General features: G+C 47.9%; 5 protein-coding genes across 5 annotated transcripts; 3 read left to right on the top strand and 2 right to left on the bottom strand.

Moving 5' to 3' along the window:
- Nucleotides 1-55: 55 nt before the first annotated feature.
- Nucleotides 56-1,846, bottom strand: MIND_01318200 (uncharacterized protein; the record flags this gene model as incomplete). Its single annotated transcript, XM_037369635.1, has 2 exons — nt 1,432-1,846; nt 56-1,387 (listed from the first exon to the last, which is right to left on the bottom strand). The coding sequence occupies exons 1-2, from the start codon at nt 1,654-1,656 to the stop codon at nt 56-58; spliced, it is 1,557 nt and encodes a 518-aa protein (XP_037214133.1). The 5' UTR covers nt 1,657-1,846.
- Nucleotides 1,847-2,061: 215 nt separating this feature from the next.
- Nucleotides 2,062-3,219, top strand: MIND_01318100 (uncharacterized protein; the record flags this gene model as incomplete). Its single annotated transcript, XM_037369634.1, has 3 exons — nt 2,062-2,086; nt 2,139-2,866; nt 2,914-3,219. The coding sequence occupies 3 exons, from the start codon at nt 2,062-2,064 to the stop codon at nt 3,217-3,219; spliced, it is 1,059 nt and encodes a 352-aa protein (XP_037214132.1).
- Nucleotides 3,220-3,285: 66 nt separating this feature from the next.
- MIND_01318000 (Metallo-dependent hydrolase) lies at nt 3,286-6,193 on the top strand (the record flags this gene model as incomplete). Its single annotated transcript, XM_037369633.1, has 10 exons — nt 3,286-3,945; nt 3,990-4,138; nt 4,182-4,257; nt 4,304-4,399; nt 4,750-4,819; nt 4,871-5,120; nt 5,169-5,202; nt 5,258-5,320; nt 5,372-5,399; nt 5,470-6,193. The coding sequence occupies 10 exons, from the start codon at nt 3,286-3,288 to the stop codon at nt 5,481-5,483; spliced, it is 1,440 nt and encodes a 479-aa protein (XP_037214131.1). The 3' UTR covers nt 5,484-6,193.
- Nucleotides 6,194-22,128: 15,935 nt separating this feature from the next.
- MIND_01317900 (uncharacterized protein) lies at nt 22,129-23,847 on the bottom strand (the record flags this gene model as incomplete). Its single annotated transcript, XM_037369632.1, has 2 exons — nt 22,129-23,445; nt 23,491-23,847. 2 exons carry the CDS (start codon nt 23,845-23,847, stop codon nt 22,129-22,131), a joined length of 1,674 nt encoding a protein of 557 aa, XP_037214130.1.
- A 173-nt stretch (nt 23,848-24,020) lies between these two features.
- On the top strand, nt 24,021-25,692 carry MIND_01317800 (uncharacterized protein; the record flags this gene model as incomplete). The annotated part of the gene is made up of 5 exons (XM_037369631.1): nt 24,021-24,309; nt 24,362-24,537; nt 24,598-25,249; nt 25,302-25,547; nt 25,595-25,692. 5 exons carry the CDS (start codon nt 24,021-24,023, stop codon nt 25,690-25,692), a joined length of 1,461 nt encoding a protein of 486 aa, XP_037214129.1.
- Between the last annotated feature and the right edge of the window lie 89 nt (nt 25,693-25,781).

Genomic DNA, 25,781 nt, shown 5'->3' with positions numbered 1-25,781 from the left:
TCGTTGCTTCTCATGTTTTTTGTAGTTTTAGACAAATGGAATTGCATTCACTCGACTACTCCTTGGCCATTAAGTAGTAAACCTCTGTCCACTTGGAGACCGCTTCCCGGTTCCGCTTCAGCACCCTGCCACCGTAATACGCATATACGGAATGGAGTGCGGGAAAGGTTCCCGACAAATATTTAGCAACCGCTTCTGCGTCGTCGATGGGGGACTCCTTGACGTGGAGGAAATGCAGCGGGCTTTTGACGAATGGGCGTGGATGTTCTGGGGCCACGTCTGTCGCGTCAACGGCCATTGTTAGATCCTCCAAGAGGGGGCAATGCTGGCTTAAGGCAAAAAAGCCGGCCAGCGTGGTTAAGGGAGGGGTCTGCTTCCGACACATCGAACACAGACGAAGGCTTTTAAGATTTGGCCAGCACTGAGCCAGTCTTTCTAATGCATCATCGTCAATACGGAACCCAGTATAAGTCGCAATCCTGAGCGTATGGAGTTTCGAGAAAGAAGCCAGTGAATCGAGGGAGGAGGCATCCGAGGTGTATTGATCCATGGCAGCCTGGATCTCAACATATTCACCGGGCAGCAAATATAGTCGGTTTGAGTCAAAAATTTGTAGTTTTTGCAAAGTCGACGGTTTCAGGCTGGAGCCGACGGTGGCGAGGAAGGCTTCGAGCTCGTTGGCCTTGAAAAGATCCGGACGAGAAATGGAAAACTGTTTAAGAGAGGAAGAAAAGGGACCGAGGAGTTTGATAAGTTCGGATGCAAACTTGAGCGAGGTTTGTTGAAGCTTCAGTGATATGAGACCAGACACGATGGGAGGCTCGTGCAGTACTAGCGGTACATCGGATGGACCACAGTCGCCAGCCTCTGGATCATACAGTTCCAAATACCGGAGACTCGGTTGTTGTGTGAGGTGCTGTAGTATAATTCGGTCTATCCGGGGCAGGGAGAGTGAGTGGAGATTCCAAGTTGACAGTATCAATTTGTCAAGTGTGTTGGATGGAAGGGCTCCCCAGCTTCTGAAGGCGATATAAGTTGCATTAGAAAGCAATACAGCGCCGGAGTTGAGTGCCTCAGCAGCGCGCAAGGTTCCCCCAACGTTCAGATGGAGAATATTTGGTGATAGAAACGACACAAGTAGGTGGGACACGTCAGACTTGTAAGGGTTTGTAACCCAAGTCAAATGTCGAAGGTTAGGGAAGATGATTCCTGAGGAGGGAAAGGACGCAGATATAGCTTGGACCTGGTTTTTAAGGGGAAATCCACTCCAAGTGGAGTATCCTTCGGAGTGCCGGGCCTCAGAAGCTTCGAGCACCAGTATCTTGATCCGACGCGTGTATGTGAGGGCCCTGGTCCAGTCAGCGGGTTGTAAAGGCCGGCATAGGTCCTACGGAAGTTCAGTTCAGAGCAATCATAGATGTAGCTGCTCACGAAAGTTTCGTAGTGAGCGTCGAAGTAGTCGGCGGTGCTTGCCCGAAAGGTGTCATCTGGCAAGAGGTTGAGTATGTTCTCGAGCGTAGTTTGCTGCGTCCACAGTGCATCAACTGCTTCTTCGTGAAAAGCTCGACATGTGCGGGCAAGGACAGCCAAGCTTCCAGACCCAAAGTGCTGGAATATGTTTTCCACGATGTCTGAGATGAGCAATAACTCGTGCATAGGCGAAGTGTGTGGAACTTGAAGCCTGCATATGGTTTATATAGCGTCTCGACTGAATGCATAGTAACGCCGCCCACAAATGTTGCACGGACCATCGGCGCCGTCTGTCGAGAGAACAAGCTGCAATGTTGCCAAACAACGAAGCAAGCACGGCTTCAATTTGCTTCTGCAGTAACGTTCGGCCTGAGGACTACTGGCCGCAGTGTGATGACTAATCATGATCCGAGTCGGCTATTTCTCTGCTCTCTTCTCTTTCCATCCACGGATGACCTGGTCTCAAATTCTTGGTTTGCTTCGCACATAAAAAAACACAACCAGCCTCAACTTCTTGGACTCGGCGAGCTGCCCGCTGGGATTTCGCCATATGGACCAAGTTGGAGAGCTAGCCTGAGAGTGGAACAGGAAATGATTGAGAAAGCACAATATCTCAGTAATCCCAATCTCTTCTTTGCTGACGACAACGCTCATCGTAATTCTCCAAGAGAGCCACGGATACGCCTTTCGGGCTGAACAAGCTGACATATCGCGACCTGGCCGGGAATCGCGACGACGGTCTTATTTAAATGTTGTTGGGAACATGATGTTCGTGAAAATGCCCTCATTGGAAGACGTACGAAGCTCTAACGCAGCCTGGAATCTAGGTTACTCGCCTGTTTGCGTGGTTGTTGGAGGGACCTCGGGAATCGGGCAGGGCATTGCAGAAGCTATCGGCCGTCATTCAAATGGGGATGCATATATCGTGCTTGTTGGCCGCAGCCATTCGAGAGCTCGGAAGATTATCGACGGACTACCGAAGGGCTCTGGGAGAACCGAGTTTGTCGAATGCGACCTGACAATGGTGGCCAACGTCAAACGTGTGTCTGCCGAAATTCTGGCGCGACCTGACTTCGCTGGACGTGTAAATCTGCTCGTACTCACTGCCGGGGCCATTTCGCTGGAGAGCCAGGTAACGGGGGAAGGATTAGAGAAGTCCATGGCGGTGTGGTATTATTCACGTTGGGCATTCATCAACAGCTTGTTGTCTGGACTCGAGAAAGCTCAGGGGAAGGGACAAGAAGCCAAAGTTATCTCGGTCCTCAATGCGGGCCTCGGAAAAGCACTGGACGCGAACGACCTGGGTATGAAGAAGGCTTTGGGGTCGATAAAAGGGCTGTCTGATTTGCGAGAGACGGGATTGGAAGTGGGGACATATCAGGACTTGATGGTGAAGGTGCGTGCATTAACACCGAACGCAATGATTACTCACAATTCTGTTAGGGCTTCGCTATTCGATACCCATTCATCTCATTCGTCCATTCACGACCAGGACCCGTCAATACGCCCCTCTACGATGTTTCATCGAATTCAGAGGTGAGAAAAGCGGGGGAAGCGGTCAGGCTTGCCACTCGGACAGTGGCTAAATCGATTGGAGAATGTGGGGAGCATCAACTGTACGCCATGCTCCAAGCATCACCGGGCGTATCTCGCAGAGGGCCAGACGGAGACGACATTGGGATGGCTTCCTTTGCGGGTAGCGAATCAGATGTAGAGCTGCTATGGGCTCATACAGAGGCAGTCGTTTAAGCTATCTAGACATCATGACCACCAGAATCACGCGTTCGGTCACACCACCGTTCCTTGTTTTACGCTATGGTCATTGCCGGACCAGCAGCAGCGGCTCTCGACTCCCTTGATCCTTCCCAACGAGAATTCATTCAGAGCCTCCCCAAAGCCGAACTTCATGCTCATTTGAATGGTTGTCTACCGCTCTCTTTACTCCAAGATATGGCCTCCCAATACATATCTGACGCGGCCCAAACCAAAATCGTCGAAGAGGGCATTGCAAAGCTGCAAAAGGGCATTATTCTAGACGAAATACACGACTTCTTTGGGCTCTTTCCCGCGATCTACGCCCTCACATCCAACACCACAAACATGAGGAGAGCAACTCGTGCTGTTCTCGGTCAATTTCTTGATGGTACCAAACCATGGTGCTCTTACCTCGAGCTGCGAAGTACCCCTCGACAGACCGAGGAGATGACACGGAAGGAGTACTTGCATGCAGTTTTGGACGAAGTCGAGCAATATCCGTCACACAAAGCAGCTTTTATCGTCAGTCTAGACAGAAGGATGGGTGTGGAGGAACTGAAGGAGTGCGTGGACCTTGCGTGCTCGCTGAAATCGGAAGGAAGACGCGTCGTTGGCATCGATCTTTGCGGCGATCCGAGAGCAGGCGACATGAAAATCCTTGAAGAATACCTCGACATGGCGAAAACAGCTGGTTTGTTGATAACGCTTCACATTGCGGAGGTGGGCACTTGTTCTGGTAGCTTCCTACTCTCATGCTTCAATAGACAGCTGAGAACAGCTACGAAGAAACAAAACAGCTTTTATCTTACCAACCTAATCGTCTTGGACATGCTACATTCCTGGACGACGAAGCCAAAACTCTTGTCCGCGAGAGCAAAATGTGTATCGAAATTTGTCTCTCTTCGAATATACTGTTTGTCCCGCCCAGATCTCGTCTTTGACTGAGCAATGTTTAGATGCAAAACAGTTCCTCGTCTTGAAGACCATCACATACGCTATTACATCCAACACGACCATCCCGTTGTTATCTGCGTCGGTCTTATAATTTGAGGTTCTGCTTGCGTTCATGATGTTCCAGACTGACGACACGCTTCCGTTTCGGACGAGTTTGGAGGGAGAGTATGCGCTTTTGTTGGCTCTCCCGCCCTTGGGGCTTGGGCTGACCGAAGTTGAAGTACGTCGGGTCGCGGAGTTGGGCATGGCAGCTCGATTTGGGCTATGACTCATCTTTCTCGCGATCAAACAATTCAAGGGTCTGATAGAGGGATCCATACTGCTTTGGACAACCTACGACCTTGTTGATGAACTTTAGCGCCGACTGTTTGCTGTGGCTGCTATCAACGATACACTGAGAAGATAGTCAAAAGCAAGCAGTGCTTGAGGATACAGCTCTAGATATTTCTCAGGGTGCAATGAGCCATCTACTTCTTTTTGTTCTCGTCTTGTTCTCATCTGAGCCCTTGTTCGGGTTACAGTATCTTCATCATGACAGATGCTATGAAAACGCCGTCTTAAGCTGCTCAGCGTCCAGACTTACTCCCTTCTTTCCTTTCCCTCATGAACTCTGCTGTTGTTTCTGGCTTGCATGCACGGGGTGAGTTACATGAGCCCTGGTTGCTTCTAGGGCATGACTATATGTTCATAGCTGGTCCCGTTCCAGAATCTGTCATCGTTTTCGATGTCTTGACTGTGATCGCATTCATTATCCTCATACTCAGTGTCACTGTTGCTCGGCTTTCGGGCATTCAAAGGGTGAAGACTTGGTACCTGCTACAGCTCTCAAGTGCATTTTGCTGCTTGTCATTCCTCTTCCTTGTTGGGCATCAGACCGGCCCGGAGCCACCTTTACAATTTTGTGCATTTTCGGCTGCCTTGATCTATGCTGCCCCACCAATGTGTGTTGATTTCCTCTAGAATTTATTCTGATTTGACAATGATCCAAGGGTTGCAGCCGCAGCTCTCTGCTTTGTGATTGAGGTAAACTTGAATATTTTGTTATTTGCATTTTGAATATTGTGTAACATTTACTTAGTTATATCTGCGACTGTCCTCTGCACTTTACTCCAAGAAAATAAGTGATATCTTGGTTGATAGGGTATGTGTGAAGTATCTATGACTTACTTATAGCTACTAATAGAATACTCAGATAACCTGGAGTATTCCGATGATTCATGGTATAGTTTTTTGGATCTCACTTTGGGTACACCTGATCTTGGTCACTATATTAGCTGACTAAAGCAATAGGTTGGGCTATCTGATGATGCTCAAAAGATTAAACGGGATCCTACTGGTGTTTATTGTCATGTCATTACTAGCAAAATTCCGTAAGTAAATTTTCAACTGGAGAATAATTCTAAGCTGACCCTACATGACTAGGACTTTGACTACTGGTTCAATTGTATTTGTGTCTATATTAGCTATGCTTATTATGGAGGGTATATTATAATTTTTTCTTATATAATATCAAATGCTGATATTCTAACAAGGCTATATGACCTTTCAACTCATCCGACAACGAGCTGCACTCCGTGCTATGAATCTAAAAAACTCTGATTTCAAGTTTCCACTTCATTTGTTTATTCGAGTGTCACTCTACACAATTGCTGGAGCCTTTGCTATGGTGTGAGTATTCAACTTCTAGTTATAAAATCTAAATATAACATTTTGGCCCCTTAGAACAGTTGTCATAATGAATCTTACTACAACAGTTGAAGTCACACTTCTTACAATCAGTATGTATAACCTCACTATTATCATATCTCAAGTAGCTGATATTTATTAGTTCCACTTTCAGTTGCAATAGTATTTGGAACCCAGAAGGTAAGATATTTTCTTTTTAAGCAACTACTGGATTGATTCATTTCTCTAGGAGCTGTGGTCTGCACTCTTGCCTTGTGTACATAGACTCAAGAGAAGAAAAGGTACTTCAGCAGACTTGGAGAAGATCTCAGATAGAAGTTTAGTGTAAATATATATTCTGTTTCTATCAAACTTGAACCTTGGGTCGAAGAAACTTATTTCTTTGCCCTTTGAACCTTTTCTTGTGGTCCTGGTTGATAAGATAAGACAAGGAGAAGACAAGATGGATAATAAGATTGTGATTTTATGATCAGATCTTAATGCTTACTACAGATAAGACCTAGCCTATCCTCTCAGATCATAAGTAGTAGTGTTCTGCAGGGCTGGGCTTTCAGGGCTTGGGCCAGTCAACATCCCAAGCCCAAGCCCTAGCCCTGCCAAGCCTAGGGCTCAGGCTTAAGCCCTGTCTGACAGCAAGGCAAACTTGTTTAGTTGATATACCTATATAATAGTTGTATAATCATGCAATACTAACTAGTAACTGTTACTAGTTCACCCACTAGTGGGTTATTGACACCATGTTGAGCCATTGGACAGCCCAGGTGAAGTGAAACCAGCACAGATGATATGCTATTATGCACATCAACACACTGGTGGACAGGAATCCAATGAACACTTCTGTTGGCAGGTGGCAATTGATCAATATGGGCTAGACGAAATGGCCGCGACACAGCTGCAGCAAGGCCGCAGCAAGGCCACAACATGGCCGCAACTACTGTCACGCTCCGGTTCACTTGGCCGCAACTACTATCACGCTCCGATGCACTTGGCCGCACAAAGTGACACAAACGAGAAATAGAAAGAGAGTAAATATGCCTGAGTTGTGGAACTGTATACGCAAGGCTTTGGTTAAACCGCTCCACTGCCAATGGTAGCAGTGCCATCGATCATCCTGGGTGTGTATGTTGCCCAAGTGGTGCCGCAGAGACTTGGGATTAACCCGAAGTGTGGCATTCAATGCAGCTTGTTGCAATTCATGTAGTCAATATATATAGGCTAGTCTTGCTCGTTCTCCTCAACGAACCGAGAGCGAAACTCAGAGAGGAATAGGTTCCACCGAGGGAAGGGGAAAGGGGTTTTGCTCCCATGATGCTCTGCCCACTGCTGAGCAGGTCCCTCCGCCATATAGGACATGGCATAGCGGACGGCCTTTTTCTTCGCTCGGCTCTCCGTTGACCACGAAGGCCTCTGGGGCAAGCCGGGCGTAAGTCTTGACCCCGTAAAGGAAGGCACGGCCACGTTTGCGGTCTCCATTAAACGCAAACGGGGGGTTTGGTCGTAAGATCAGTTTTGAGGCGACAGTAATGTCACCAAATAACGCGTCTGTGTTGGGGGCATTCGGAGATGCCAAAGGTGGTTCAGGAGCTGCCAAAGGTGGTGCGGCAGTGGAAGCCTGGGAAGCAAGGTGGGTGAGGATATTGGTGAGGTTGTCTAATTTCGCCTCAAGTGCGTCCATGCGCGCGTCAGCGTCTGGAGCAGCTCTGGTAGACATAGCGGGCGTAAAGACGACAAGAGCAGAGGAGGAGGGGTCAAGTGGCAGGGGCGGTGACAAGGGGGGTACGGACTCGTACTCCGAGCCTGAATCAGTGCCAAACCTGGCAATCTTGACCGGTTAATCCCATAGAGAGTTTCTTCTGCTGTAAGGGCAACCCTGGAGACTCCGACGAAAGCCTAGCAGGGGAGGATTCAAAGCGTGAATAAAAGCTACGGAAATACAACAGAGGACCTAGCAGGGGAGGATCCAAAGAGAAGAAACTCTAAGGGTCCGCCTGCTAGGGCGCCAACTATATACTGGTGGAAACCAGGCGAGGAGGCCCGGAAACACTAGAGCTCTGATGAGGGTCTCCGAGATAACAACAAGACCCTTGGCTGGGGTGATTCCGCCTAGACTACGCGTACAGGTATGTAGCGTGTAGAGAGAAAGAAAAGTCCGTGACCGTCACCGTAAACCCTCCAGGTTTACACCCTCCCCCACTTAAGAGAAAACCATAACCTCCACATGCCAACTGCAGGCACTTCACATACCATCATAGATGGGTTATGCGGCAGACGTGGCAGCCCTACCCTTCGAATCCCGTTTCCGGAGTCGATCGCGAATGCCGAGCTCGTGTGGTATGGGTGTTGAATTCGAGTCTTGAACTTCTTGAATAGTGCCGGGATCTTGATCGTCCTCCACGAGCAGCGGCCCGTCTTCTTGAGATTCCACGCCACGCAAGTCAGTAATTCCATCCTGTGAGATGACAGCCTCCCAGGCGTCGAGGTGTTGGAGATCCTGGACCTCACTTTCCTCCACCCATTCGTCATCCTCGGGACCATAACCATACCAATGTACCTTGAACTGTCGCCTACCTCGGATCACTCGCTCGTCGACAATTCGGTCTACCAAGTATTCCTCCTCCCCTTCCGGCGAGAGAATCGGAGGAGGTTTGTCCAGATTACGGCCCGGATATAATGTCGCGTCATTTTCCACAAATAACTTAACCTCTGATGTGTGGAAGACAGGGTGTAACCTGCTGTGGCCCTTCAGGTCCAGCGTCACTGTCGAGCACTCTGGGTGGACTCCGACTATTGAAAAGGGCCCATCCCCTCGGACGATGAATTTTGCCACGCGGCCTTTACCAGCACTCAAAAAGTGCTTGCGTCGTTTCTTCGTGTTGAGGACAACTCTGTCGCCGATTTTGAAGGCGTGATCGGGAGCTCGAGTCTTGTTGGCCTGCTCAGCTTGTGTAGCCTTTGCTGCTAACAGGTTGTCTCGTGCCTCAGCCACGTCATCATTAAGCTGTTCAATCAGTCGTTTGGCGTTCAAGCCTTCCTTTGACGACTGGGTGGCCAGTAGAGGTGGCAGAAGGCGGGGAGCTCGCCCTGTCTTCAGCTGGAACCCAGAGTAGCCCGTCGACGCATTCAACGTGTTCATCATGTGAAACCGGATGCGCGGCAGTGCCCGGACCCACCCACGCTGGTTGTGCGAGACATGATAACGTATGCACTGGATGACCGTCTTGTTCGTCCTCTTGCTAGATCCATCCGTCTGGGGGTGGTAAGCTGTGGACATTTTGACCTTGACGCCGGTGAGATTGTGTAACGCCTTCCAAAATTTAGAAATAAACAGCTTATCGCGGTCCGAGATCAACTCCAGCGGCAAGCCATTTTCACAATACCATTTATCAAAGAATAGTAAGGCAAAATCTTCTGCAGAAATGTCCGTTCGCATTGGAACCAGCTGGATATCTGCTCCCAGTTGGTCTGTCAAAGTCGCCAAGCAGTTGAAACCATTATCCTCTGGCAGCGGGCCCACGAAGTCAATCGCCACCGAGTCCATGCGTCCATCCGGCACCGGCAGCGGATGTAAAGGCCCGGCTCTACGCTTAGTTGACGACTTGTTTCTCTGACAGTCTGCGCAGCCCGGAATGTAGCCGGATTCGAGTTCCTTGCGCATATTCGGCCAGTAATAACTATCTCGCAGCGCAGCGTAGGATTTGTCAAACCCGAAGTGCCCGAGTGCATCATGAGCCAGCTGGAAGAGAGACTCCCGCAACGTGCCATGCCTGGGAATTACCAGCCTGTCGTTAATGAACCAAAGCCCATCCTCCACGCGCAAACCTGGCAAGGAGTTGAGCAAACTCGGTAACTTGGAAGTCCACTTATCCAGTGCATAGCCCTCTCGAATCATATCCAACAACTCTGCGTCAGCGCGCACATCCATGATGGCGCTCACAGCATGCACATTCGGTCGGTCGCGTGTCAGTGTCAGAGCCAAGGTAGCGCCAATCTGTGGAGGTACCACCGCCATCACTGGCAGAGCCAGCACCGGCAGGCCATCCACATCATGAGGGTCGTTCTCGATGAAGTCCGTTCTCGACAACGCGTCAGCACCTTCATTGTCCTTCCCGGGGACATAGATGATTTTAAGATCAAACTGAGAGAGGAACTCCATCCATCTTGCCTGCCGGCGGGACAGGTCTCGTTGCGTAGAAAAGTTCTCGAGAGTTCTGTGATCCGTGAAAACGTGGATTTCGGAGCCCACCAAGTCACTCCTCCATTTGCGAAACGCCCTGATGATTGCAAGCAACTCCTTTTCGTGAACTGGGTAGTTCAACTCTGCACCTTTAAATGTCATGGAGTCGAACGCAACGGGCCGTGCGGACTCCCATGTTGGTCCATAGGACAGTATACCACCAGAGCGGGTGTCGCTGGCATCCGTTGTCACGAAAATCTTGTTGTTGCCCATATCTTCATGATTAATGGAGACCAGACAATCGGCGCTCAACACCAGGTCCTTTATCGAATCAAACGCGCGCTGATGGTGTTTATCCCAACCTGGCCACTCTTTATCAGCGTTCTTCGTGGTCAGCGTTGAAAGAACTTCAGTGTGCTCGGCGAGGTTGGGGAGGAATTGAGCTACGAATCTCACCAACCCAAGGAAGGCGCGCACATGTGTAGCACTTTTCGGACGTGGCCAATTCAAGATCTTATCGACTTTACCCTTGTCGGCCTCGATTCCACGTTGTGAAATGTGGTGGCCCAGGAAGTCTATCTCGTAAAGCGAAAAGTTGAGTCTTTTTCTCATTGCAGTATAACCTCGCCTTTTCCAAGGCAGCGAAAATCTTGCGAATATGTTCCGCATGTTCCGCTTCGTTTTGGGACCATATGATCACGTCGTCAATATATACGTGACAGAAACGGCCAATGTACTCTCTCAAGGCCGCAGTGACTCTCCGTTGTTGAACCGACGGGGTGTTGTGGAGACCCTGGGGCATCACTAACCACTCGTAAAGGCCCAAGGGCGTGTTAACGGCAGTGAACTTAATCGAGTCTGGGTGCATTCGAGTCTGGAAGAACGAGTCCGTAAAGTCGATTTTCGACCATATCTTGCCTTTAGCACAATCCGCCAAAATATCGTCTACTCGAGGCAGCGGGAAGACGTCATGGACCGTATTCGCATTAACCGCTCTATAGTCGTTGACCCAACGAGGCAGGACTGCCTTGTCGGACTTGGGAATCAGCATTGCCGGCGATGCGAAGGGCGAGTTGGATGGACGAATTCGTCCCCGCATCCAAATGCTTCTTGATCAGTACACTCCAGGCTTCCCTGTACTTGCGAGGGCTGTTGTAAGATCTCCGAGTCAATGTTGTAGCAGCATCTTTCATCTTGATTTCACAGTTAACGTCTGAAGGAAGGTCATCCACGTGCGGAATTGGGTCGAAAATTGGTCTAAATTCTGATTTAATAGCTGATCCCAACTTTTGTAGTCGCTCAAACTCTGCCAATACCTGTATCCTCTCCTGTACTGCCGCAACAATGTCCACTGGTTTCCCATATTCAAAAAGTCCCAAGCTCTCCATTCGGTCCCGGCGAGCCTCACAGACACCGCGCAGTTGGTCTGCAAGGAGTTGTCGCTGGCCCTGAACCTCTTTCATAACCTCCCGGAGCTTTTTCTTAGGACGTTTCGGCGCTGGTATAGGTGGAGGGTTCAACAAGTCATAGCCTACTGACTTGTCTATCACAGTTCGTAGCTCATGGTCGATAACAATTTTATTGCGAAAGAGGAAAGGAAGTGCCCAGAAGTATTGGTACACATAAGTCGGGAACAATCATTGCACGTACAGTACAGGAAACATATCGGTGGTCTCGAGACAGCAGTCGTAGCTTTACATATTCGGTAATCATGGGAGGAGTGTTCGAGTCGGTAGAAACAGCGAGATTGAAAGAGAAAGGGGAATGGAGACGTCTACGTTTGAGCCCCACCAAGTCTACGAGATCGTCTTTAATGAGGACGAGGTGGGAGCCATTATCGATCATTGCTTCTGCAGGGAGTGGGAGATTCGTGTGTTGACCTTCAATTAAGCAGTTCCAGAAGTAGTGGGACGACGAGGCGGACGCGCCGCGTATGGCGTCGGGGTCGTCTGTGTCCGATAAGTGGTCAGCACTGGAGTCGCGGAACAATGCACGGCGTACGGTCTGTTCCGCTGGCTCCGAGCTCGTATTATCGTCCAGATCCATCTCATCGTCTTCGTGGTAGTAGTCCTGAATAAGCGCGGCGACCGGCGCGGCGCGGCCCTGGAAAGCACCCTTCGGGGCCGTCCCTGCTGCTCCGCTGTTCGTCTTTTCCGCCAACTTCGCACGCTGCTCGGAAGTAAGGTTGGCCTTTGCCACCGCGATTGTCTTCTTGGTGACTTTCTCGACGTCGGCGGCCGGGAAGTTGCACACGTTGTCGCGAGCAAAGTGGAACGCAAAGGGCTTGCGGCATTTGCGACAGCCGAAGTTGTCGTCCAGCAGCTTGCGCTCGTCCTCTCCCAAAGCCTTTGCGCGCTGACTTGTTACACGCGGCGGGTTGTTCTCGTCCGTCCGTGCACGCTTCCCGCGACCCTCGTCGTCTCCCTGTTCGCGTCCGCGCTTGTTACCGACCGCGCGAGAGAAGGCGCGCTGTTGGTCTGCCAAGGCTGCGGCGATTTCGGCCTTACGGGAGCTCTTGTCCTTGCGGCGTTTGAAGTCTATAGCCTCCACGGCCTTGGACCATTCGCGGGCACCTGTTAATCCCAATTATCTCTTCTAATTAGAATGGACCACCCATGTGGGTGACCATTCTAATTAGAAGAGATAATATAAAAAAGCCCTATGCTGCAATAAAGGGGGCTATAAAACTGCAATATCTCTGGGACCCCAGGCTCTAAGTCATTTCATGTGTTATCGCACAAGTCAGTGTGACATTTTGTGACATTTGTGACTGGCATGATACTATTGATCGTGATCTCATATTAGCAATAATAACACCTGTGTAGCCTGGTACCCACTGTGAACTGCCAGGTTTACTGAGACAATAAGATGTGACACTGGTATGTCACATTACAAAGAAGCTATCATATAAGCATATTCTGGTATGAATAATAATAATATCAAACCTCCAGGATATAACACTTATGATATATGTGACCTAGTGTGACAAATTTCCCAAAAGGGAAATTTCACTGTTTGACTGTATGATCATCTGAGGATGTCACAGATCGTCACAAAATCAAAGTTGTATATTTTGACTATACAAACAACTTTCATTAAGTGACCTATACTTACAGCTAAATAATTGTGCTAGCACTGGCTAATTAATAGCTGATCTATATCTAATCCAGTGATATCTCACTCAGTAGATGACTTTTATAGGTAATTGAAGCAATACCAGGGGTGCCTAAATGATAAGATCGATATACTGGACAATTAAATGTTATTAGTATAGCTATATCGTTTCATGATGATTTATTACCTACATTGATGCTGCAATATCTCCACCAATCCTGCATTAAGTCAGATGATTCTTGTACTGGTAGGTAGGTCATAACCTAGTGCTCATATACTCTGATGTAATCATGGTCCTATATCTTGAGACTATGATATTACACTGTGTTTCTCTAGTTTTTCATGTTTCAAATTTGATCAGACTCAATGATCACTTGATATCTCACTGGAAAATCCACGGATAAGCCTAATTCAAGTTGTGCTCCGTTCTAATAGATGGCCATCATAGATATGGGAGCTCCTCATAATTTTACATATCATATTGACCTCTATATATGACATATATCCTAACACACCAATCTTCTAATAACTGAATTAGAAGTGAGGGATCCCCAATGGTATAAGGGTAGGAAGCATGAGAAGGGGTCCCCCTATAAGATTACACTTTTCACACCACACTATATGCATGAAAAATCTTGTTATTCCCCATTCTAATAATGAATAGTACTGCACATCATATTAGCAATACAGCTGTAATCTGCTAGTTGATTATAGATCAAATATGTGAAAGTTGGCAAATGAGGTGTATAAATCTACCCACATACTCCGATTAATCTCTATATACTCTCAGAGGATGCATTGGGGTGAACATTGCAAGATGAGTTAAGTGCAGAACTAGTTTACATGAATTGTGCGGTCTATAGACTGAGTACTGGACATTGAGATGCATGTATGAGGATATTTGGATATCTAGTAGGACCCTATACTATAATCTATTGTGGTTCTGGCATGTGTTACAGAAGGTAGCTGAAGAGAGGGTAGGTACCCATAGAGCAAAAGAGAGTGTCTTCGCTATTACAACTGGTCAGAAATTAATTTCAAGTATGATCTAAGACATAAATGCAGGATTGTATGGACACTTAAATGAACCTGTTCAGCACTTGAATTAACCTCATAGCTATTGTGGATCTCTCACAGTACCATTATCAGTGTTATCTATCCCAAAAATGATGAGTTCACCATAGTATAGCCTTTGTGAATCTCATTGATTTGAGTATATCTACAGGTAGGGGTATTATGCACCTCCCAGAAAATGGTGCTCTCACCCTGTTAGCTTATCTCCATCCTAGAATATATGGCACCTAAGGTCTCAGGGAATTGACTGACCCTCACAGTTGCTGTGTGGTCACAAATAAGTAAAAATTTGGTAGACTATGCTATAGCTCCAGATCAACTTGAATCATAAGATTCCATGCATGTAGTCCCAGGATATCAGCAAAACACTGCTCTACTGAGTATTTAGGCATTCTTGGCAGTGAATAAATGAAGGTAATGATAACAGAAAACATGGCGGATAGGGCTCAAGGATAGTAGGATGATATACCTTTCAAATGAACCTTTTCCCAGCTTTATCCACCAAGGCTAGCTGGAGATATGGGCTTATCTTTCAGAGGTGATGGAGATCAAAGGCCACTGATGAGTGAATGCATTGCATTCTTGGTGCCACCTTCAGTGGTACTTAGGAGGATACATACCAGAGCCTTATGTTGGAGTAGCCAAACTCACAAGTTGGCCACCTTATGCAATAACTGAATAGTCAATATGGTAATCCTATCATATGATAGTAATCAAAATACCTGATCAATCAATGGTCCTTTTGAGACCCTTCCTGCTAGTTCTCAATTCATGCTCTTAGCTCAAGCAGCTATGAAGATAGAGGTCTATCAGTTATATATGAATTAGTGATGGGTCAGTGCTAACACATTTATTGAGCTGCCACTATATGTTACTTAATGAAAGTTGTTTATATAGTCAAAATACACAACTTTGATTTTGTGACGATGTGTGACATTCTCTCTGATGATTCCACTGTTGAACTGCAAAAAATTCCTTTTTAGGAGATATGTCACGCCTATGACCTCCTATGACACAGCAGAAGTATACAGAGTTGAGACCAGCTATTGATCATCAATATGTATAGTATAACATAGAGATATATAAGAAACCTTGGATATCATGTCACATACCACTGTCACATACCAGTATCACATCTTGTTGTCGGGGTAAACACAGGCAGGACAGGGGTTATAGTGGTCAATATAAGATTATTGTTAAGTTACCATACCTTAGTATCTACCAGTCACAAAATGTCACACTGACCTTGTGCGATAATGCACGAAATGACTTAGAGCCTAGGGTCCCAGAGATATTGCAGTTTTATAGCCCCCTTTATTGCAGCATAGGGCTTTTTATATTATCTCTTCTAATTAGAATGGTCACCCACATGGGTGGTCCATTCTAATTAGAAGAGATAATTGGCATTAACAGGTGTTCGCGGGTGGTGACCAGGGCGGTCAGGTCGTCGGCTACATCGTCCAGAGCTTCACTGAGCTTGTCGAGGCAGTGGGAAGACGCGTGCGCGCGGATGGCAGATTCGTCAAGGTACGATTTCGTGTTGAACAAGAGCTCGTTGCTGGCAACCAGTCGCGTGTAGAATTTGAGAAACCCTTCATCCGGTTTCTGGACGCAATGGCGCACCGCGCGTAGCTGTCTAGCTTCCCAGTCGGCACCCAGAAGGAATTCGCGTATCTCTGTCTTCAGGTTGTCCAGCGGGAGCTTCAGGAGACGTTCTTTATCTCCGCGAACGTGGTTAACCCAGTCGTTGTCCTTGACCGCTTTCACAGCGCGCGCGACGAGGTTTTTTCGCAGTCACGGTGGCCGCCTCAGCGTGCTCCTCCAGAGCGTCGAAGAACTCGCGGAGGAGCTCCGGGTCGTACGAGCCGATAGACAGAGTAGGGCAGCGCTTGGCTGGGTCCGTGTTCGTGACAACCGCGCGAGCGAGAGACATAGCGGGAGCGGGGGTATTTCGTGGGTGGGAGTGCAGAGAAGGGACCGCGGCTGAGCGGCTGTCTGTGACGTGTGACAGGGCAAGGGTTTGGCCCTTGATTGCCTGATTTGGGCAGCCGGTATCAGTGTCGACCGTGTGGTCCGAATGCATTCGCATCGTTGGTTCGTTCACCGTTGTTATAGAGCAAGGTTGCTCGCCAGTGTAATAAACGACTCGGTGGTCGTTTGATTTCGCCCGTTAGGCGTTTCGGTCGGTGTGGCTTGTGTGCCGATCCGAGAAGTCAGGTATGAAGATCTTCAGGACCTCGCTTGGCGTATGTCGCTTGGCGAGAGGTCGGAGCTTCGTCGGAGCTTCGGGGGAAGGTTCCGTATGTGTTTGGGGTTGATTATTGGAGGGGGGTAAGAGGTCGTTGCCAAGATACGGTGATTGGGTGTCAAGAGTGGATGTTGTTAAAAAAGTGGAAACCAGGCGAGGAGGCCCGGAAACACTAGAGCTCTGATGAGGGTCTCCGAGATAACAACAAGACCCTTGGCTGGGGTGATTCCGCCTAGACTACGTGTACAGGTATGTAGCGTGTAGAGAGAAAGAAAAGTCCGTGACCGTCACCGTAAACCCTCCAGGTTTACAACTGGTCGTCCGTAACTGCCGACGTAGAGCGCAGAAGGCCTGAGCGGCGTCGCAGGCTCTGTCCCAAGGTGATCGTTGGGAGGGTCTTGACGGATCGGTGATTGTGCGGGCAAAGGAGGCCGTGGACGATGGTCGAGGTGGGTTGGAGCGTCCGAGGGGGCGCCGGTCGGATATGCCTCGGATGCACTCGGACGGTCCGAAGGAGGCCGAAGCAGGGGTTCCCCTGACATGTATATAAAAACCAATTTTAAAGTCTGTAAATCCTCTTTAGAGAGATAACATAAGAAACTTATCATTTGTAATAAACCTTTATCTTATGATAAACATTTGTTTTAAGAAAAATATTCAAAAACTACTAATGTATTTTAATCACTAGTACTTTGCTATAACCTGCTAGACAAATTTGTCAGACCTGTCAGCCTTCAGGGGAACCTTTCCTTTCAGACTTTTTGGACCCTTTGGACCACTGTTCCAGGTGCTCCACTCTGTTACCTCACCAACCTCCATGGCCTGCCTTGCCTACACTATCACCAACACCCTCCTGATCGGTCATCTTGGGACAAATACCATGCAGGCCTTCTGCTTAAAGCAATGAGGTAATCAGGTACCCTTGGCCTCTCCTACTCCTGCTTGTCCCTGTCCTTGGCTACAGAGGGGACAACCATATATCCCTTACAGGCCAGGCACTACTTCTAGCCTCCTAGCACTCCTCCCTGATGTCATGAGTTGGGCTTGATGATGGCTTGAGTCGCTTGACACATTGTTCTCAGTTATGTGCTTCCCACATGTGCATTCCTCCTACTGGGGCACCTGTTCCCTGTCATCATGTGCTGTGTGTTGTGGGTCCTTGGTGGCTCAACAAGAGACCAGGCCCTTTCAGTTTGATTTGACCCTGCTCACTTCACTTGCAGGCCCAACAATTCATCTGTTCTGTTCCAGGTACATGTTTCTCAGGAGGAGCCTTGCACCGCCCGGTCCAAAGCCTGACATGCATGTTAGATGTGCTATATGGTCAGCTACCTAACAGGCAGATCCTAAAAGCTTCTTCTCTTTAGATTCTCCCCCTGCTAGGTCAGCTCTGTTTGTATTCGCTTACCAATGTTTGCCATTTGGATTTTCCCCTGCAGGGACCTTTGGTCTTAGGCCTCTAGGGTTGGCCTTATATAATATAATAGCATATTATATATTGCCGTTTACAAATACACTATAATTAGAACTAATAGTGTTTTTAAAAGCATTTTTGCAAACCAGATCAACTTATAGCACCTCAGTAGATGTGTTGTATTCATTATAGTAGAGCTGATGGCTTGATGTTTTATTACTGCTTTCTTCTTTAGTTTTCTATTTCTCAGTGCAACAGCTGTTACAGCTCTTAGGTAATGGGAATGGCTGCTCTTATAAATATATAGCAAACAGTAATTATTTTAAAAAGCAATTTCCTTTTTTAAAAAAAAACAAGTGTTTGATAGTAAAAGCAAAATTTTATAGCTAGTACAAAAAAATCATGGCTAATAGACAAGAATCAAGTTGAGACTATATTTGTATCTTGTACACTATTATGATCCCCAGTTTTCTAATCAGTAAGTTGATATGCTGCTGCTGCTGTAGTTTTGCTGATATTATGGGTCTGACTTGTGGCTGGACCAATTGAGAATTCCCTACTTTGTTCATATCCTCCAGCAATGTCAATAGAGGCATTAGTCTTTATCAATGATGAGGTTGACTGGGACCATGCATGTCCTTGCAACACACGGAATATGATTAGAAGTGGTGCAATTCCCTGAATCTGGCCTAAACTGGGAAGAAGAATATCTTGAAGAGGAGAGCCACGCGCATAACTAATAATAAAGGCAATACTCCAGAGTGCATAGAGAGCAGCACTTTCAATTAGCATAGCAACAATTGAAACATATTCTTTTGTATGCTCTTCAGGCGTATACGGGGTTTTTTTTAAAAAGATCCCTTGTAATTAGAATATTAACATTTTTAAAAAACATCAGTGATTTACAAGTCTTCCCCTCATTTTAATAAAATCCACGCTGTCAAACTCTGTATCTTTCTTGGCACCTTGGCATCAACAATTTTTTTCATCTTTTTTAGCCTTTCCCCTACTCAGTATTTTCCCCATACTTAAGGAATTTTCCACACGTCAGGTCTGGGGCCTTATAGCTACCACACTGCCCACCCTGACAAGGCTTTTCAACCTTTTAAACCTTTTTTTGATCTCTCATTTCCCTATGTAAAACCCGCCTTTTGGCAGGGGCATAAATTAGAGGCATTTTTTAAAAACATTAACACTGGTAATGAGAAGGCTTTTTTAAAAAAAACCCCGTGTACAGGTGTGCTCTTCCTGTAAGACAGTTACAAACTGTCTCCGCATGATCCAGATTCGAGCAGAAATCAAGCTTGCAAGAAGAATGTTGAGACCAATTGAAAGAGACCAGTATGCAATTCCAAAGTTCACTGTATTGTTGATAAGGAACTTGTTAGTTTCAGCAGAGAAAGGTGCAAAAAGTGCTATGGTCAATGTCAGGGATGAGGCTAAAGAATTTAGGTATTAGTTAAATGTCAAAAAGAGCAAATTCCAATAAACATACCTATTGATCCAAGTAGCATTAAGCCAGGAAAGATGGCAAGCCAATATCTGCTGCCATAAATAATGAAAAATCGCCAAAGCTACCATACTAATGTCAACTGATTATACTAAATTTTCCTCAAATTTCATACCACCAAGCCATCAGCTAGCCAGCTTGAAATGATTGCACTAGAATGGAGTAGTCAGTGCTATCATATGTAGTCATTATTGTTATTCATGATGACATACCTGACGAAGCCCATAGTATATTATTCACAGGATTGGCATAAAATGCCATTGTGACAGCATTTGGCCCACCAGGGTAGCCACGTAGATCAATGAATGTCAATTCATTAAATCGGGCATTGGCAGCAAAACCAAGTGTGCATAAGAGGAACATTACTGCCACATAAAGCATTTGGCCCCATGGGATGCTGGATTTTGCACGTTGCAGAAGCAGAGTTGTAGTTTGGACAGTAATACTGAATAAGATTCCTATCATATTAGGAATAATCAACAACTACAGTTGCATGATTGTTTAACCGGCACACTCACCATATCCAACTCCAGCAAGGACCACACCATCAAGATTGGACCGCTCTACCCAAAGGGCATATGAGTTTTCTCCTGCAGGGGTGAATGAGGGGGATTGTGAGCTATTGGACAGTGACATGGTAGCGCAGGCGAACAACTTGAAAGTTATGCTCCCAAGAAGTATTTATGCCAGTGCCTATCTGACCCGCGAGGACTCTGTGAAAAAATCTATTTTCTAGATGTAAGAAGCAAGATAAGGACCATCTTCTTGATCACACACTGGCAGATGCTCAAAATAAAGGCGACCCGCATTTTTAAGAACCAAATATCCCACAGTCCCCAACTTCCATCATGTATACGGGTGATATAGAATTTATTGTTGCGAGATCCAGTGAACCGACAAGTTATTATGGGACAGCCAGACCTTACTCTATCGAGAGTGTAGTATGTAGGGTGTTGAACCAAACATGGGTAGGGTGGCAATCACGGTGATAATCAAAAGAGGAAAAAGTACTATAAAACTGTTGCTCAACTTGAAATGCCAAGTCCCATATCCGAGTCTGAAGGTGGCTAGCATGAAAGCCCTTGCAGCGTCTTCCCTCTTGGCACTCACGGGCTTATGGATGGCTCTCGCACTTCCTATGGTATATCCACCCGACACTAAAGCCGGTACTGCGTTTCTTGCGAGAGGCTGTACATTAGTTTTCCTCTGACTCTCCAAAACTAACCGCACTTTCAGGTCCTGATCAGAACAACTCAAATATCGACATCCCTACTCACATGAATATTAACCAAGAACGTTGCTCAACATTCAAGAGGGACGAGGTTGTGTAGGTGCTTCATTCTGGATCCAAAAATTCAGCGATTGACGTTCTGGTTTGAAGGTAATATTACATGTACACTTAAGACATACCGGTAGATGTTCGTTGGTCAACAAGAGTATACACGTTTCCTGCCAGCGTAGTAAGAATAATTGAACTCTAAGAAGGAAAAATATTGTGCTTGACTTCAGAGAGGTCTCAAAATCATCGACAGACAGTTCGATTATGTGTGCACCGACGTCCTCGAGGTTCGCATCGGCAGTGATATGGAGTTGGCGAAAAATCCCATTCCCTCGGACGGACGGTCGCCAAGATTCCGGAGCCTAGTTCGCGACAGTTGTGGAGAGCTACTCTATAATTGAACAGCCTTCGACTGAACAACAAGCGCAGACAGCGATATAGGGACTCGGAGGCATGGTTGAGTTGAGCATCCGTCAGGTCGGTTGCAGTCTGTTTCAATTTTGAGACGGTACGGGTATCGAGAGAACCGGTATGCACTTTTTTCTGTGAGCATATCACTATTTGCGGCATGAGAAGTTGGTCTCGAGTCTCGACAATGGCAAGTTCGTGAGTAGATCTGGATATAAGTATACTTAACGTCCGTGTGCTAGTAAGGAATTTGTCTGATACTTACGGCCAGTGGAGTGTGTACCTTGACGCAAGAGCTCGAGTGCGCCATGCGTTGAGCCCCTGGATAGTGGATTTCTGTGTCTCCCAGGTCAGTCATAGCAGGGAAAAGATACAGAGCGCAAACATTTCCCGGCGTGTCACTCTTGGTGGTGGAGCAACTAGAATTGTGAAATTATACTAGTATGCCACTGGGTTTCCGCATCGATGCGTGCAGGTCACAGACAACGCAACCGAACCAGAATTCGGAGCAGCCTCATGTGAGCCTATACACCTCCGCATCGTACAACAACCGCCGAATAGGCATCGAAAAGAGTCGACACAGTTAACAGACTGGCGGGGAGAGCTGGGAGATGTGTCGGTTGTCCTGCGATATCAGCACTAGCGTCCAAAGGGCTAGTGGGACGAACCTGATGAGATGTTGAGCAAGCCAGTGCGACAACACGGGAAAGAAGTTGTCGCACCAATTTCAAAGTGCGGCATAGATTCGGAGGATAAGTATTATCGGTGAAGTGTGGAAAGGTGAACCCGGAGTGGGAATCTGAGATGCACCCGGCATTATGATGAGGACAGAATGCCATTGTTGGTCGCAAGGCAACTGTTGTGTGGCGAAATTGAACAAGTCAAAACTTTGGGACATGGCGGTTGACTCGTAAGTTTTCTCAAGTTGTTTTCAAGTTGTGACTGTGACACAGGAAACTCAAGAATGCAAGGTGCTTGACCGACATTACACATTAATTGTCCCCAAAAACATGTACAGTACTTGTGATATCAATGCAATATTTCAATCAAGACCCGCTTTCAACAGATTCGCTACTTTCGTCCATTGGCGCTGAAACAACCTTCCTTCCATCCCATGCACGTCAAGCGGCCCGTTCATCTGTTCGAACAGGTCCCATTCTGACTCACTCGGGAGAGAGAGCTCTGTTGCGGGGAAGATGCTGCGGAGAAAGGCGGCTACTGGCTCAGGCTGTCTGATGGGCGAGATGCCGACAGCCAGCACACGCAGTGCTTTTTGCGACTGGAGCGAAAGTTCGTCCTTGGCCGGAAGATATGTGGCATCCAAGTCGAGCTCGAGGTGGACGAGATTAAGCGAGTGGTGGACAAACGCTTGAAGGGCTGACAGTCGTAGAGCAGGGTTAGAGATTCTGGCGCGGGAGGCGGAGACGAGCACAAGATGGGTGAGATTGGGCCAGGCACGGGCCATGTCCCATGCGAGTTGGCAGTCGAGGTTGAACCCGGCTGAAGGTTGGAGGGCAAGTTCCTCGAGGCCCGAAAACTGAAGAAGTGGTCTAATGGCGGAAGCTTGGACGACGAAATTGTCGAGGAGGTTGGCGTCGACTGCGTAAGGCATGATAACGTCTGTCAGCTCAACGCTTGTGCCAAGGACGAGTGTACGGAGTGTTGCGGGATTGATGTGTGATGCGACGGCGGAATAGAGCGCTGCTGCTTCCTCTTTCGTCGACGGAGAAGTTTCGAGATTGAGTCCCTCAATGGGAGACGATGGGAGGAGCAAGTTAACTATCTTTGAAGCGTATTCAAGAGTAGTGTCGTGGACGCTGAGGTGTTCGAGAGCGGGGAAGAGAGCTTGGGCAAGTTCAGCCAATGCATCATCCTCCATTGTCGTGCGAAAGCGAAGCGCCGTGAGATGAGGTAAACGCGCAAGATGTACAAAGGCCTCGCTTGAGATGCAATCAAGCTCGAGAATTTGAATCCTTTGTAACATCTTGGCAATCGTAGACATTGCTGACGAAACGAAAGCAGGCGCTTCATCTGGGTCGGACACGAGAGACATTCCAATCACTCGCTCCCAGTTCATCGCAGAGTCCATAGTTGCTGGTAGACTCGGTACTTGGACGTCTCCAAGGTGAAGGTGACGGACAGTTGGCAAAAGGAATACATCTTCGTATGGGTGGATCGTGGCGCAAAAACGGACATCCTTCAAGTTTGGGAGTAATTTTGAGGGGCCAATAACCCGAATGGCTTCTAAAACGGTCGAGCACGGCATACGATGGCTTTCCTCCACCACGAGTACTCGGATTCGGCGACTGTATGTTAATGCCACTGTCCAGTCTGAGGGTTTCGCCTCCGTTGACAGGTGCTATAGCTGGTTCAGGTCAGGTTTTTAATACAAGCAGCCACTCACCACATGACAACCAAAAGTGTCCTGTGCTGCTCTCATCTCCCACAATTCCGGTGGCAAACATTGTACGATGTTGTCTAAGGTGTTCTGGGTCCTCCAAAGATGGTCAAGAGAAAGTTCCTTGAATGCTTTGCAAGTTCTCGCAACGGAGTAAAGGTCGCGAGGGCGGTCAATATGGTCGAGGACCAAATCGACGAGTTCGGTGATGCGAAGGACGGAATGCATATTGAAGTGACCATGAGCTTCTTGACCCGCATTTTTATAAGCATGGGTTGTCGTCCAAGCGCTGAACAAAGCGTCCGACGTCGAGGTCCAAGCAAAGGTCGAACGAAACTGATGATTGCCACTGGATCGTCGCATTTTCACGTGGCAATATAACACCTTTGTTGAGCACTCAAACTTTGAGTATTCATGCCCACTGCAGGAATGTGAACCACAATGAGGCCTGTGCAACTTTGAGTTCTTGTGCTTGCCGAAGACGAAATCATGTTGTGATGCATATGGCGGTGACAGTCACTCTTTCCCCTCTCTTCATGCCCGCATTGAGCCAATCCCCTCCCCCCCGCCGTCGCACTACACCTCGTCGAGCCTCTGTCAGCCCGTCGCGCGACACTGGTGTGAAAGGAATTACCCGAAAAGTCATCAGACATCTAGAAGGTCTCGGACATTTGGTTGAAGGCGACGTTGACGAAGAAATGGACGACGAATCTGAAGTCGCTGAGTCTCTCAAAGAGGATCGCAGAGCCGGAAAGCGTCCCGCACCCCCACAACCGAAGAAAATAGACTGGGAAATACCACGAAAGGTGTTCCATTCATCTATTGGTGTGTTTTTCCGCTTGCTTGATCAGTCCTGCGAATACTGACGATATTGAAGGCTTTTTGACGGGTGGGTTGTACCTGACACCAAGCATCTCTCCTCGAGATGTTGCGATTGGGCTGTGGGCGGCCCTTTCGTTCATCGGCTCGGCTGACGTCGTTCGGCTACGCAATGCCGACTTCGAACGACTCTACGAGAGGGTCCTTGGTTTCCTCATGCGTGAAAGCGAGCGTGTATGTCATCTTTTTCAGCTCTTGAACCCGTTAATCTGACTGACTTCTCTTTTTCCAAAGCATGGTACCAATGGCACCGTATGGTATATCCTAGGCGTTAACTTTGCGCTTACCTTCTACCCAATCGACGTTGCCACCGTCGCTATTCTTATGTGCGTCATTTCTCCTACTCACCCCCACCTCACACGACCATTTTCACTCCTCTTTACTCCTTACTTGGCATTAAGCCTCAAGGCAATGTCCCTTTACTTCTTTCGTCTCACTGGTGCTCTAACAAATCTACGTGCCCTACGTGCCCTGCTCTCAGAACTCCCTATTTTCGTCTTTCCTGCGGCCTTTATCTTTACTGATGACGTTTCCATATTTAGTCTATCGTGGGCCGACACCGCAGCCTCGACAATTGGGCGGATGTATGGTCCGCGAACCCCACCTCTCCCAACAAGCATGTCTCTGTCGTGGCTGCCCTCTTGGGTCTGGGTACCGCGTTTTCTGCTCGTGACTCCCCCGACGGTCCAAGCAAATGGCCACGTCAAGGGCAACCCAAAGCCTCCGCAACTCGCCAGACGATTGCGACTCCCTTTTGCTCCACGCAAAAGCACGGCTGGTTTTATTGCCGCGTGCATCACTGGCTCACTCGTGGCCCTGGTTTTCTGGGTCGGCATTGCTGGGTGGAACATTCGAGGTGTCGCTGAAATGCGGGCTGTCGCTGAAGGTCTTTTTCATCTGTATCTTCTTGTTGATCGACGTCCTGAATGACCTGTTAGGTGCACCAGGAGTAGCCACCAACTATCACTCGCAGTATTCGATTGCCGGACAGTACATCCGAAGCGCTTCAGGTGCATGGGTCCGTAACTGGGTACCAGAAGGTGTTATTGGAGGTGTCGCTGGAGCATACGACCCCACTGCCGGAGCCAAGACCACACCAGCACGCTTCGGTGTTGGCGGGTGGGCAGGACTCCTTGCCGTTACGCTTTTTGCAGGCATTGTCAGTGGCATTGCCGAGGCATTGGGTGAGTGCTTACTTTTCTGGGCTCTCCTGTTCTCAATCGGATAACAGACTTGGGCGGCCTGGACGACAACCTTACCCTTCCCATTATATCCGGCGGCGCGCTTATGGCCTTTTTCCGAGTCTGGGGATGGATGGTCGGCAGATAGACAACGCAAGTTCTTATTGACGTCGCCGGCCGATGCTTCTCTGCAACGCTAGAATGGAAAACTCAAGACGACGCATTTTACGAAGACAC

Source organism: Mycena indigotica, assembly GCF_014461135.1.
Source record: "Mycena indigotica strain 171206Taipei chromosome Unknown Mind.scaff0014, whole genome shotgun sequence".
In the NCBI taxonomy this organism is placed as follows: Eukaryota; Fungi; Basidiomycota; class Agaricomycetes; order Agaricales; family Mycenaceae; genus Mycena; species Mycena indigotica.
Note: the sequence above shows the minus strand (reverse complement) of the source record. Positions and strands in the feature narration are given on the sequence as shown.